A 14,077-nucleotide genomic window follows, 5' to 3' on the forward strand; every position below is an offset into this window, starting at 1 on the left:
TGTCAGCGTTATACTCGTGGCTGGCAAATACAAGGGATGGAAGACAGAATAGTACTAGTAAGATCATGAGATGTTAGTCTAATTAGCATAGTTTTGGCAGAGGAAAATTGTATCATGCTGATCTGAGAACTCTTTGAATTGTCATTGTTGTGGACAAAGGAAGAAAAAAAAAAAGAACAAATTAGAGCTTTCAAAGTCTTTGACAAGCTTTTATCCGAGAGGCTGTTGAACAAGCTGAGTCATAGGGTGAAAGTGAAGGGCTTGTTTCCAGCATTCTCCTGGAGAATCTGGCTGCTTGTGGTTTGGATGGGCATACACTTCACTGGGTGAAAAACTGGCTGGCTGGGCCCCAGGAGTAGTGGTAACTGCAGTTAAATCCAGCTGCTGGCTGGTCACAAGCACGTGTTCCCCAGGGCTCAGTACTGGGGCCACTCCTATTTATCATCTTTATCAGTGATATGGATGAAGGGATCAAGTGCGCCCTCAGTAAGTTTGCAGATGACACCAAGCTGGGTGGGAGTGCTGGTCTGTTTGAGGGTAGGGAGGTTCTGCAGAGGGATCTAGACAGACTTTATCGATGAGCCAAGACCAATTGTATGAATGTCAATAAGGCCAAATGCCGGGTCCTGGACTTTGGCCACAACAACCCCCAGCAGCGCTACAGGCTTGGGCAGGAGTGGCTGGAGAGCTGCCAGGCAGAGAGGGACCTGGGGGTGTTGATGGACAGCTGGCTGAATGTGAGCCAGGAGTGTGCCCAGGTGGCCAAGAAAACCAACAGCATCCTGGCCTGGATCAGGAATGGTGGTGTCAGCAGGAGCAGGGAGGTGATCATTGCTCTGTAGTCAGCACTGGTGAAGCCCCACCTTGAGTACTGTGTCCAGTTTTGGGCCCCTCACTACAAGAGGGACATTGAGGTGCTGAAGCATGTCAAGAGAAGGGCAACAAAGCTGGTGAAGTATCTTGAGCACAAATCTTACGAGGAGTGGCTGAGAGAACTGGGGTTGTTTTGCCTGGAGGAGAAAGGAGGCTGAGGGGAGACCTTATCGCCCTCTACAACTACCTGAAAGGAGGTTGTAGAGAGGGGGAGATCAGGCTATTCAACCAAGTAACAAGTGATAGGACAAGAGGAAATGGCTTTAAGTTAGGATATTAGGAAGAATTTATTGAAAGGGTTATCAGGCATTGTAATGGGTTGCCCAGGGCAGTAGTGGAGTCCCCTTCCTTAGAGGTATTTAAGGGTCCTGTAGACATTGTGCTCAGGGATGTGGTTTAGTCAGGACTTGTGGTGTTAGGTTAATGGTTGGACTCAATGATCTTAAACGTCTTCTCCAATCTAGGCAATTCTATTTGTGTAGAAGGCACAAACAAAACAAACAAAAAAGAGGTTTTAATCTTGGCAAAGGTAAGCTCAGGAGTCCAGAGGCCGCACTTGACATTTTCTGATGATCAAGATAGCAGCTGGCTAGTAAAGTACTGACATTTTTATAGCTAATACAAGTAAGGGCCAAACTTCTAATGAAAACCACAACAGGCAATCTGATTGCACAGGACAGACATGGCTTGGATTTTGATGAGAATAAGTATAAAACAATATGTACAGAAAGAAAGAATTTAATCTGATGGTGTTTTACAGAGCTTTACATGGGTTCAGAAAGGATGTTGGGCACCTGTGTGTCAGGTTAAAGCCAAGTCTTTAAAACCCAACTGCACAAAGATAAGGTACGGTAGCATTATAAAAACTGTTGCTGCTGATCTGTTCCAAGTGCAAAATTTATTGAGTTTCAAGAAGTGGTTCCATGTGTCCATATGCCAGCATTACTGATTGTGTAGGGACTTCTTGGAAGAGAAACTAAATGCTCTGGCTTTAAACATAAGCCATGAGAGGGCAAAATGGTATCTAATGTAGAGGGCAAACTTGAATTTTGCATTCTTGCATGTCTCAGAATCAGAGAAAGCAGCTATTATATTGGAAGTTTCAATGTGGAAATTATGGAGTAGTCTGTAGCTTAAACAAGTTGTTTAAAACCACCAAACCCTGATTTTCTACCCCAGATAGGAGTAGTATTTTTCTAGATTAAAATTCACTTTTATAGTTGGATAAACACTCCAGATGTGTCTTGCTTTCTTCCTAGTACTTTTTTTTAAGTGAAGAAAGGGTGTTTCAAACAACTTCATGCAATTTTACAGATAATAAAACTTGAAGGTATTTGTGACTAATGCCTCTTTAAGGTTTGATGTGTGGTGATATTTTGATAATTGAGAATAAATAGGTTTTCAAATTTTGCATATCACCTGGGAAGTGAGAGGACATAACATGGGAATAAATAGAACCTCATGTGTTTTTGCCATGACTATAACGTGCTGAAGACGAAGCAAGGTAACAGTAAGAAAATATGAATGTGATTTTTTGACAAGTTTTCAGTGAATCCTATCTTACTTTTGCCAAAAGAATTGTTTCCAGATTATAGGACTAAAAATGACCGAGTTACTTGGTTCCTGTGAAGAACAAGAAGTTGGCAGGTACTGCCCCTAGTTTCAGTAAGCTCGGACAGAGTGGGAACATACTCTGAGGGGAAGACCTGCAGGTGGGGTTTCTTCCTTCTGTAATCCCTGGGGGAAGGTAGGCAGACATCTTGTTAGTGGGCTTATATTTAGGCTGTTAAACAGTTGTATCTGATGTCTTCAGGAGTTTTTATATGTGTGATTTTTTTTTTTATTATTATTTTTATATAAAAAACCCAATCTGGTCTTGTGTGTTCAATCACCAGTTGTGGCTTGTGCTTCTGACAAAACGGTTTGTGATGCGAGTCTTAAGTCAAGTCTGCTAGATGAAGTGTAGGGGTTTTGGTAAACATGGCAATGTATCTACTGTGACAAGATCATGTAATTCTTGTTATTCCTCCAAACCATTTGATAGAAGCCTTGAAAGCTAGAAATCAGGCTTGGAAACACAGGGTCAGAATTGGAATGTTTGAGTATTGCAACATTTCTTACACAACTCTGGTTCTGTGTTCTTGGCAGTAGATAAGTATATTCCTATTTACTTCTCATAAGCTTTGTGTATATGCTGGAGCTTTAATGCATCTTTCAGAGATTCCTCATATTTCCTGTCCTTTTTGGAAATAAAGCAGTCAGTAATGTCAATCTTTACACTTACTTACTAAGATGGTAGTGGAATGAATAAATGTAGAGGTAGGATTCTTCTCTTGTCTTCTTCATTGATTTTGTTCAGTATAATACTGAAGTGGTGTGGGTAGAACACTTTCTGTAGCAGAAAGTCATTAATTTTGAGTTATTTATAAAAAACAGTAATGTACTGCTACCTCTGCAGGGGTATTGGTATCTATTGTCTTGCTGTAGACAAAGCCTTTGTTTCTTGAGCTACTGTCTTTACTCATTAGCTGAGGCAGTGTACTATCTTAACCTCTTTGTACTGTTTGCAGTGTCTAGTGCCCTCTGCAGAAGACTGCATAGTGTAGTATAGAGATTATTGCTTTCAAAATGACAAAATAAAATTGTAATTTCCAGTGTGGTTTGCAGATGCAAATGTTTCTGTTATTGAAACAGATGCACTTTTCTCCCAGTAAAGAAAACAGTAGAAATAATGTGGTGAAAGCTGTCCTTTCTCTGCTTGCATGTCTCTAAATGTAATTAAGTTCTGTGCTGAAGCCGAGATATTGACAGCCTGTTAATGTGATTAACCAAAAATTAACACAGTGTATCATGTGTGGAAGTCTCTGAAGGGGGCACAGTTCTTCATGCGGATTCCTAAAGAGTAGCCAAAGAATACTGACCTCTCTGGCATTCCCAAATGAACAATATCCAACTTCTTTGTTTAACTGTGAATACAAAGTAATGCAAAATGTGTAGAGATGGCAGTGTTAACTGATGCAAAAAAGCAAGAAATGTATGAAACTTCGCTTCGATATTAGTGGGGAAAATATAATTTAATGCTCTGTCACTTCTTGTTGACATTTATGTTTATTTTCAGCACTTAAAGAATATTTATTTCACTATTTAAAAAAAACCAAACACCACAACCAAAAGAACAAAAGAGCAGGAAGCAGCAGCAATGGCAGGCCAAAGGAAAGGCAAGCTGGGAGTCAATGGTGACAACGAGGCAGGCAGGGACAGTACCCTCATTGATGAGGTTGCTGTCCCCCAGTAGCTGCATGAGGAAAAGGGGGTATATCTGGTAATACAGTGATGATCTGAGGTGAAGGAAGGAAGTCACATCAGTGTGATCAGTGTGTCATGATCTGGATCAGTGGGGTGCATGGCCAGGCACGGGCATGGCTGCAGCATAGATAGGTGAGAACCAAGAACAGGTGCTTTAGTTTGAATGTAGCTCTTGAGTGGAGCAGAGGAAGCCCCAGACAAGCTGGAGCAAAGAAACCAGAATCTTGTTAGAGGAGGATCAGGTTAGCAAACATTTAAACAAATTGGACACATGCAAGTCTGTGGAACCTGAGGAGTACCCGCACAAGTGCTGAGGTAGCTGGCTGAAGTCATGGTGGGACCAATCTTGAAAGGTCGTGATAGTTGTCAGAGGCTTCTTAAGATAGGAGTGACATTTATTTTTCTTTCATTCCTCGATAAGGGCAAGCAGGACTATCCAGGGAATTACAGGTTGGTCAGCCTCATCTTTATCCTTAGGAAGGTGATAGAACAGATAATCTTGTAAAGCACTGCTAAATGTACTAAGGACAGGATAGTAGTTGGCATGGATTTATGAAAGAAAAAAATCATGTCTCACCAGCCTGATAGCCTTCTGCAACAAATTGATAGATTGGGGGAGAGCAGTTAAGCAGATTTTTGTCACTGTCTGCTGCTACATCTGATGAGGTTTTGGACTAGTTAAGTAGTTGATGTGGTGGACTGAAAACTAGCCAACTGCCTGGCTCAAAGGATTGTGATCAGAGCTATGAAGTTCAACTGGAGGACAGTTACTAGTGTTGTATCCCAGAGGTTCATATAGAGGCTATTCTTGGAGATATCTAAAACGTGACTGGACAGAGTCCTGGTGAGCTGGCTCTAGCTGACCCTGCTTTGAGAAAAGGATTTGCAGCAGTCAGTGTCCAAAGGTGCCTTCCAACCTCAAAGATGCTGATTCTGTGATCCAGGGTTGCCCAGCTGCACAGTGTTACCGCTGGCCTTTACCACAGGCAGCTAAACTCAGCCAAGAGTGTTTCTTTCTCTTTCAGTGTGGGTTTTTCTACTTGAATATCTGTGCTTTTTTGTAGACAACTGGGTGACTTTTTTTTATAGTGCAGGGAAAGGGTTAATCTCGAAGTAGAGCCTGAGATTTGACCTACCTACAGAATATGTGTTGGCATTTGCACTTGAAACAGTTTCACTACAGTGCTCTTGATTAGATACTCCAACTACAGAAACATGATATAGGCTAAATACCCTTGCTTCTCAGCTCATGCATTGTCCTAGTTTTATTTACTCTTTTATCAAGGACGTTGGCCAGTGAATACAGCCATAGAGAAAGGATAGATAGAAACTGCCAGATAAATGTTTTCATTCTAATTAGTGACATAAAAGAATTATAGACCATGCATGTTAATCATTTTCATGAACTTCTTACCTAGGTTGAATTTGGTTGAAGCTTTTGTGGTGGATCCAGAATTACGACAGTACCTTCAAGAAGATCTCTTACGTCGCTTCCCAGATCTTAACCGGCTGGCAAAGAAATTTCAGAGACAAGCAGCAAACTTACAGGACTGTTACCGAATGTATCAGGCTATTAATCAACTGCCTAATGTTGTAAAAGCACTAGAACAGCATGAAGGTAATGCTCCCCCTATTTTCAGTGGTTTATGATACATGATAACGCAAAGAAATAGTGAGTAGATTTCCGAAGATTACTTTTTTCCTGTGTACTTTTGTTGCAGGAATAACACTTAAGACATCTGAATTTGAAATGAGGTGAAGTTCTGAAATACCAATCAGACACTTAAAAATCAACATAGTAAAATCTTTATGTGAAAAAGCATTCCAATTAGTGTGTAACTGAAATACTTGAACTGTTATGGGATGGTCTGGTAATCTTTCACACTGATTTGTCTCTAATAATTCTTGACCAATTTTGTATTATGAACTTACAGGCAAGATGCCATTTATACAGTACTGTTGTATTCACTTTGCACTTTAGGTTGCAATTAGACACACACAAAAAGTATATATCGGTATAATTTGAATGAATTTTTTATATATTCCTTATGTATTTGATAAGAGTACCTTGACAGGGGTTCTTCTGATCTACATTAGTAGGAAACTCAATGTTATGACAAGTGAATCTAGAAAACACCAAGGTTGCTATTTCTTTTCTATGTGTTAACAAGAGAATGCACAATAAGATAGTGTCAGCATAATGAGGGTGATTCAGTGCAGCAACAGCAGTCCTAGCCTGTCAGAAATCATATTTTTATAGAAGCCTGTTAATTTGTTTGAAAATCTCTTTTGCATGAAGCAAGCACCACCAAAGCCTTAAAGAGATTTTTTTTTTAATGGTTCAGTTAGAAAAAATTCTTTCCTGTATTACAGTAGACAGTGATGTCATCCAGTATATTAGACTTCTGTGCTATAGTTTTATGACTTTAAGTAATGAAACTTTTCTGTAATACTAATCATATTAATTTTTGGTTGCTGGGTGTATTATTTCCGAAAGCAGCTAAGGCATAAAACTAGGACGGAACTGGCAGGTAGAGCATTTTTTTTTTAAAGAGCCGTGCCATGCTTTAGCTGCCTCAGTTGTGCCCCTTTCTTTGACTTTTCCAGACAGACTCTACTTGTTTTGCCTTGATGTGGAGGTCTTGGATTTCCATCTTAATCTGAAATGTTAGTTCAAAATGCTCACTTCCTGTGTTTATTCTTTTTGTATTAGTTGTCATTTGGATCAACAGAGTTTCTCTGTCGTAACATTGGTGTAGGAAAACAATTCTGTTTTTGGAAGTTTTGAGAAGCAAGCTGTGTAAGGCAAACTGCTAAGCTCACCATATGGAAAAAAAATTAATAGACTGTAAAAAGTTCTTGCTGTTCTACACTTGAATCTGTCAGCTTTTGTAGGGCATTCATCAGCCCTATATAGGTTAAAGGTGTTATTTTTATTTTTCTTTGTACTTATATGCCCTTGTTTCAAATACAAAATGATTTGGTAATTTTGAATGTATGTGCCTGATTCAGACCAGATCTGATCTTTTTCCTGTTTAAGACTGTAAAAAAACTTGTCGAGATGGAAAGTCAAAGACTTTTTGATAGTTCTGGGTATCTGCCAGTTTCAGAACTTTCTTTTTTCATATATGCCTATGGGGAGATAGAGTAACTGCACCATGAAGTTATCAGCAATGATTGCCTTTCCTGTAGTATGAAGCATTGCTTTGAGACCCTTGTTTTTATGGATGGAGAAAGCTGAGCAGTGGGGTAATGAACATGACTACTTTTATTTTTTAGTTGTAAGAAACCTACATAAGAGAGGAAAGGACTCTGAGTCATCAAATCATTTTGCTGCTACTGGCAAAAGGGAGCACTTGTCCATTACTCAAATTGTTGGGGCATAAAATATAAGTATTTACAAGATGTCTGTATTTAGGAAGCTGCTGAAGCATCTTCCTTCCCATCTCTTATTTTAAGCCTGTAAATAGGCAGGATACAGGAATACACTGGGTACACAGTATACACTGGGTATACAGGATACACTGGGTTCCAGATGTATTTTCATCCTATCTTATACAGTGGTCTGCGTACCCCCTTACTGCTTCTGGAAATACCTCTTGGTGCATGTCCCAGTAGTGTTTCCTCAACGACTGGTGCACTGGTGTGTTATGACAGTATCGTGATCGAACTTGGCTGTTTCCCATCCTTTGTCATTTCCAGCTGATTATTCTCCTACTCAAAGTGGAAATTCATTCATCTATCAATGCATCATCTTACTGTTAACATTTACTTTATTTCTGTTAGCCCTGTTTTCAAGGTCAGTTAGTTATGTTCCTGATTTGTTTTGTTCTGTTGAGTCATAGGCTGGACTTGATGATCTCAGAGGTCTTTTCCAGCCTCAACAGTTCTGTGATTCTGAGATTTTTCACCTATTGATATCTTCCACATTGTGTATATTAGTGAATTTTATAAGCAGCCTACCTTTGTGCATTAATATTATTAATTCACACATCCTAAAGATAAATGCTTGTATGAGCTCCGGAGGAACTGTATTGCTGATGTCCTTCCAGCTCATTCATCTTTTGCAAGTGAGCGATGTCCTCTTTATCTGCCTCCTGATCATTGTATTAATCGTGAGTCTTGCATCTTAGCACCCCATGTGACACCACACTGAATGCTTTAGAAGAGCCCAGAGTAGACCTACAGAGCTCTCTTTGCCTTAGCCAGTCAGTTACCTCAGACAAACCTTGCACTTGCTGTTCAAGTATGAGCCACCTCTAGTAAACCTGTACTATATTTTATGCCAATTTACTTTTTGCTCAGTGTTCTTACCTCATCATTTTTTTAAGACCTTTTGTACCATCAAAATGGTTTGTTTACATGCATTTAGTTGTTGAGATTTGTCTGTTTTCCCTTGATAGTGTCAGTTTTCATACTTCTGTTTGCTGCCAAGCAAACTATATAAATGTTTCAAGTTTGGAGACTATGGCTCAGGTTTAATTTTTGTATAATGTTTTAAACCATATTAATAGTAAAGTCTTTAACGTGTGTAATAAATGCTTATCTGTGTGCTTCAGTAAGTGAATTATGGTTTAAATTAAAAACTGTACCTGGAAGGAGATGGACTTTGTGATCAGTATTCATATCTGCTTTTGATGGTATGTAGGTCTATTATTCTTTCTCTCCGTGCTTAGCTTACATGGTAATAATGTTGAGAAGGTGTAAAAGTGGTTTATTTCCCCCTCGCCTTCCCTTGTGTCTTTTATATGAATTTATGAATGCAGGTGCAAGACAAACTAGAGTTTAATTTACAATTTTTCAGTGGTGTTTCTTGCTCATATTTTCTTAATGCCAACTGTTAAGCTTTAAAAAAAAAGTATATAGCTTTTATAAATATTCAGTATTCACTGACTTCAGTATTTTACTTCCTTCAAGTGCTGGATGCTGAACATGAAGTTGGATTGAAAGTGCAAATCAATTTTACAATGTATCAATTTGAACCATATCACAAATATATGTAAACACGTTAGTATTTTACTGAAATAAATATTTTCTAATTTTTGAGTGTGACATCTACTTATGGTATCTGAAGATGTACTCTTCAAATTTAGATAATGAAATGGTATTAAACTTTTTTGTAATTGCTACTTTAAGTTCAAGCACAATATTTTTTGATTGATTCAAGAATACTGAAGATCATTTCGTTGTGTGTGCTATGCACTCTGGCAGCTGGTGCACTGGAAACTGCTAAATCCACTCAAGAATGGATCTGAAATGTCTTTTCTGCTCTTCAGTCTCTTACTACTTTACTGCTTCCTTTTATCTTCTAGGTTGGTTTAGATATGTCTCCTTACAGGAAGGGAAAAAAACCGAGCCAAAACAGATGTGACTGAGAGCCAGCAAGAGATTTCTGATAGAAACCAAGCTGTACTTTATTTCAGGTGTCTTAGTTTTGAAGATTTTTAGCAGAAGACTCCATTTTTACAACTTCAATAATCTCTCAAAAACATGTATTTTTTTTTCTCTAATAATAGATACTAATGACTTAAGAGCTTTAACTTCAAAAGCTTGAGGGAGTGGGGCAGCAAAAAGGCACAGAAGGAAAAAGAAACAAACCAAACTTTTTCTTTCTATTTGAGTTACTGCTGAGAGAGAAGAGAGATTCCCTTGGGTAATCATGTCCTTACTGTGTGACTTCTATAGATTTCTACAGAAATTTTTCTTAGGAAAGATTAGGACTTTTTCCCCAGTCTGGTAAGAAATTGAGAGGTTCTGGAGCAGCCAGAGCTTAATTCTCTGTTAATGTGAAAAGCCTTGCCTGTAAACATCACAAGCAAGTATCGTAGTTCTGTTCATAAGCTCATGGCTATGAGATGAGAGTATTAGATTCTTTTTGAGGCATTTTGTGTAAATCATATATATGGTAATCATTTTGTGATTAATCACAGCTTGAAGTGGCTGCAAAGATGTAAACATTCATTGACTGTCAGAGCATTTTCACAGCTGGCTGCTGAAGAGGTGCTTGTTTGTAGGCCTGAAGAAAATATTGCCAGTTCTGTGAAAGAAATATCTGTGCGTACTAAGGGAACTATGAAATGCATTTTGTGTTCAGTGCTTACAGTGTTCTCTGGACTTGAAACCAATACCTGTGCTGTGCAGTTACACTTGGTGCTACACAGCATCTATGCTAACGAAAAGACTATTTTAATGACATACTGTTTATTGGAAAAATCAGTGACTGTAAAGATGTGGTGAAATAATCATAAGCAATCTTAAAAATTAACTAGTCCTGTTTATTTTGGATAAGTGCATTCTAGTAAAGTTGTGGAGTTCTGTGAGTGATACTTTTCCTTGTTTGTTCTTAACAGGAGCTCATCGGATGTTGCTGTTGGCAGTGTTTGTAACACCTCTTAATGATATCTCTTCTGACTTCTCAAAGTTTCTGGAGATGATAGAAACAACATTGGACATGGATAAGGTATGGGCTAGTGTGTGAGAAGCAATTAAACTTTCTTATTGAAGTTTGCAATCTGGTCTACACTCAATGAATTGATCATCAGTTAGTGTTAGTTTAGCTGTGGAATATATGAAGGTTGTTATTAATATAGCAGTTGAATATTAACAGGCTGTTCACCTACTGTCTGAAATGATCTACACAATGGAAAAATGCTTTGGGTACATGGATACTGTGAACCTGAAACTACTTTTAAAAAAAACTCACCGGAATTAAAAGTTGGGAAGGTATTTTGCCACTTTTCTGCTTCATATTTTTGAAGTTACTGTGATGGTTCTCAAATCTAGAGTGTAGCCAGATTAGGTTTATTACATATTTCTCTGTTTCTATAAAGTTTATTAGACTTGGTTCTACTTGGTGGGATTAAGTAGTCATAACTAACAGTTTGCTTCTCTGAAAAATGATTGACCTAGGTATAAAGACTGATGTTACTTCCCAGTGTAAAGATGTTTCTCACTGGAGAGAAAGCTACTACAGTTATCTTAGCCTTGCATCTACACTTCCTTGTAAAATATTCCTGATGATAGGTCTATGCTTGCAAGGGAAAACTGGCCTTTTTTTCAGAGGAAACACTGGCCAAAGAAAGCTGGAAGGAACATTCTTTAAATTCTAGAATTTCTTAAATCTGTAGCAGAAAGGGGAAGGGATGAGTATGAATGTGAATGACTGATTTGTTGTTGTTTAACATGGAACACTTAAGATACGGGCGAAAACATGAACCATTGCTTAACTGCGTGTTACAATGCCAAGGTTTTCAGTGAGTTTTGTACATAATCTTTTCCCATTATATTTGTTAGCGAATTAGTGAGAAGCATTTTGAAATGTACATACACTGTTAGAAACATATTTAATTTTCCTTTCTCAATAAGATGTTTCAGTTATTTTTGAAATCTTGGACGGGTTTTAGGATTGTCTTAAGTGTAAGTCTCAGCTGACTTTAGAAATCCAAGATTTACCTAGCCCTGTGCCAAGGCTTGGCAGCAAGGGCAAGGCATTGAACTTTTGAGAACGGTAATGACTTTAAAATTTCGAACATGCTTGTTTTTCTCCAAGGGAAGAAACACCACATTTTACCTCTTTGTGTTGTGTATGCATTCATCAACTATTTTACTGTTTAAGGAAAGACTGTTTGATTGATATGTTGTTGTAATTTGTGATATATGCTAATGAAGAAATTTATAGCTTTATATGAGTTACAGGCCATCTGTTGATGCAATTTGTATGCCCTGGGACTCTGTTTTCTTTAGAACTAACAGCTGTTCCAAGCCTTCACCCTTCCTAGTCCAGCTCTTCAAATTTCTTTTCAACTCAAAAAATGTTTTGTTGTCCTTCTAAACAGAATAACACGTCAGTTATTTCTAATCAAGTCCCATAGAAAACAATGTGTCTGATTTTGGCCTTTTTTCCCCTTAAAGATACTGGAAAATAACTCTAGATAAGCCAACACTGGTTTTATCAGAAGAATAAACTTTGTATGAGTATTGAAACTTGAACTTTGACTTGAAGTTCCTCGTAGATTTCTAGGGAGTTCAAACAAAATAGCCAACCCTATTTTGAGTGTGATTGGAGGACAGGTTGTCGTAGCAACTAAATTTTGCCAATAATTCATCCTAATGTAAAAAGAAACATCTAAGTTCAAAAAGCGTGGGATGTCGTTAGTCACTTACCTACTGTAATAAAAGTTGAGAAATTGTCACTTCCATTCCTGTCTTTCACAGTATCAAAAGGGACCTTTGAAAAACTGTCTACTGCAACCTCCTCCTTAAGTCAGGGCAACTTCAAAGTTTGTTAGTGCTTTCAGTATATAGTATTTTGGTTTGACTATTAGGAGCAAAGCCTTTTACAGAGGGGCTTGTTATTCACATTAGCTAGCTTGCTTAACATAGTCCCAGAGTCTGCAGATCAGTTGCTGTCACCTCATTTGTGTGAGCATCCCGTGGAAATGTGGAAATGCTTGAGAGGAATGTCAGCAGATAATGCAGTTGTAGGTGCCTGATGTTGTTATACATTAATTACTAGCACAAGTTTTTATTATTTTTAGTAAACCATAAGCATCTTTCTTCCTTAGCAGTTTAGCTGAACTTTTAATTTTAAAATACTTTCTATTCACTTGATCATGCTTGGATTTTACTCAGACTGTGATCAGAAGGAGCAGTTCTCTTAGTCACCTGCTAAGGGTTACTTCATGAGGTCTGAATGAGGAGGGAACTGCCCTGTAACAGTTGGGGTGAATAATGCAATACATAAAAAGCTGTCTTCAGCCAGGATCTTACTAATTTTAAATTCAGATTTTTGGTTGAGGTACTTGGGTCTAGGCTGCTAGGTGTCCTAAAATCTTGATATCTGCACCCGGAAAGGCCACCAGGCACTTAGGCTGCAGCTGGACTGCCTGGTCTGCTGCAAAACAGTTCTTGAACTGCTGCAGTCCCTAACCCAGACTGTTAATATAAATGGAAGTTGAAGTAATTTTACTTTAATGCTCCTGTCCTGAAACTTCATAGCAGTTTAGGATTTATTTCTCACTTACCAGCAGCCTCTGGGTTCATTTGTCATCACAGGACCTGTAATGGGTTGGCAACAAGCACATGAAAGCTGCCTCCATCCCCGTGACCGCTGGACTGAGCGGTGGGTGAGGCAGCAACAACTTTTTTTTTTTTTTCCACATCAAAAGCTCTAGCTGCATATGGATCTCTGCTTACAGTGAAATGAAGTGTTGTCTGCGGCGAGGAGGCCCTGAAGGGTGGAATTGCAGGACACAGCTTGGGATCTGGTCAGCCTCTGAGTTGTGGCAATCTTGGGTGAACCCACAGCCAGATCGGGTGCCCTCTTGTGTCTGTGATCCTTGGGAATGTGACCTTCCTTCTCTTGAGGTTATGAGATTTCTGCAGTTTATTCCTGGCTTCAGATAATTCTTCGAAGCTGTGAAACAAAATTACTTTCCACTTGATTGTCAACTTTGGTGGTCTAGTGAAGCCAGCTGTGGCAAGGGCTGGCATGTGTGTGGTGTTTGCATCCCAGCCTTTCCTTTTGGAAAGTAATTTTGCATTCCAGCTTCTTTTTTTTTTTTTTTTGCATTCCAGCTTTTCCTTTTGGTTCCGGGAGGAATCCTCATTTTTGCAGCATGCTCTGTTGTAAATGTTTATTGCTGTTCTTTTAGCAGATTTATTAAGGGAGTGGAAGGAGCAGGTCTATCAACAGGGACTTCAACAGTGAATGAATTTGTTCATACCCCTTTCTCAATGTGGCCGAGTTTCAAGATGGTCCTTTAAACTGTTGTAATCCATTACTTTGTGGAGTCAGCATCTCTGGTTGAGCAACTGGAGAACTTGGCCATTGCAGTGTGTTGGCACACAGCACAACCGGAACCAAAACAACAGGCTGAGTTAATGCCTTCCAGTGCTG

The 14,077-nt window shown here is 38.8% G+C and overlaps 1 protein-coding gene across 1 annotated transcript in view; it reads left to right on the plus strand.

Annotated features, from left to right (window-relative positions):
* The window catches only part of MSH2 (mutS homolog 2), a gene marked incomplete at its 5' end in the record, with an annotated part of 49,210 nt that overhangs the window by 19,241 nt on the left and 15,892 nt on the right, over nucleotides 1-14,077 (plus strand). The window contains 2 exons of the mRNA XM_009866590.1: nucleotides 5,598-5,797; nucleotides 10,530-10,639. Of these exons, the coding sequence (XP_009864892.1) occupies nucleotides 5,598-5,797; nucleotides 10,530-10,639 (310 nt within the window). The remainder of the gene's footprint in view (nucleotides 1-5,597; nucleotides 5,798-10,529; nucleotides 10,640-14,077) is intronic.

This window comes from Apaloderma vittatum, unplaced genomic scaffold (assembly GCF_000703405.1).
Source record: "Apaloderma vittatum isolate BGI_N311 unplaced genomic scaffold, ASM70340v1 scaffold7733, whole genome shotgun sequence".
Classification (NCBI taxonomy): domain Eukaryota; kingdom Metazoa; phylum Chordata; class Aves; order Trogoniformes; family Trogonidae; genus Apaloderma; species Apaloderma vittatum.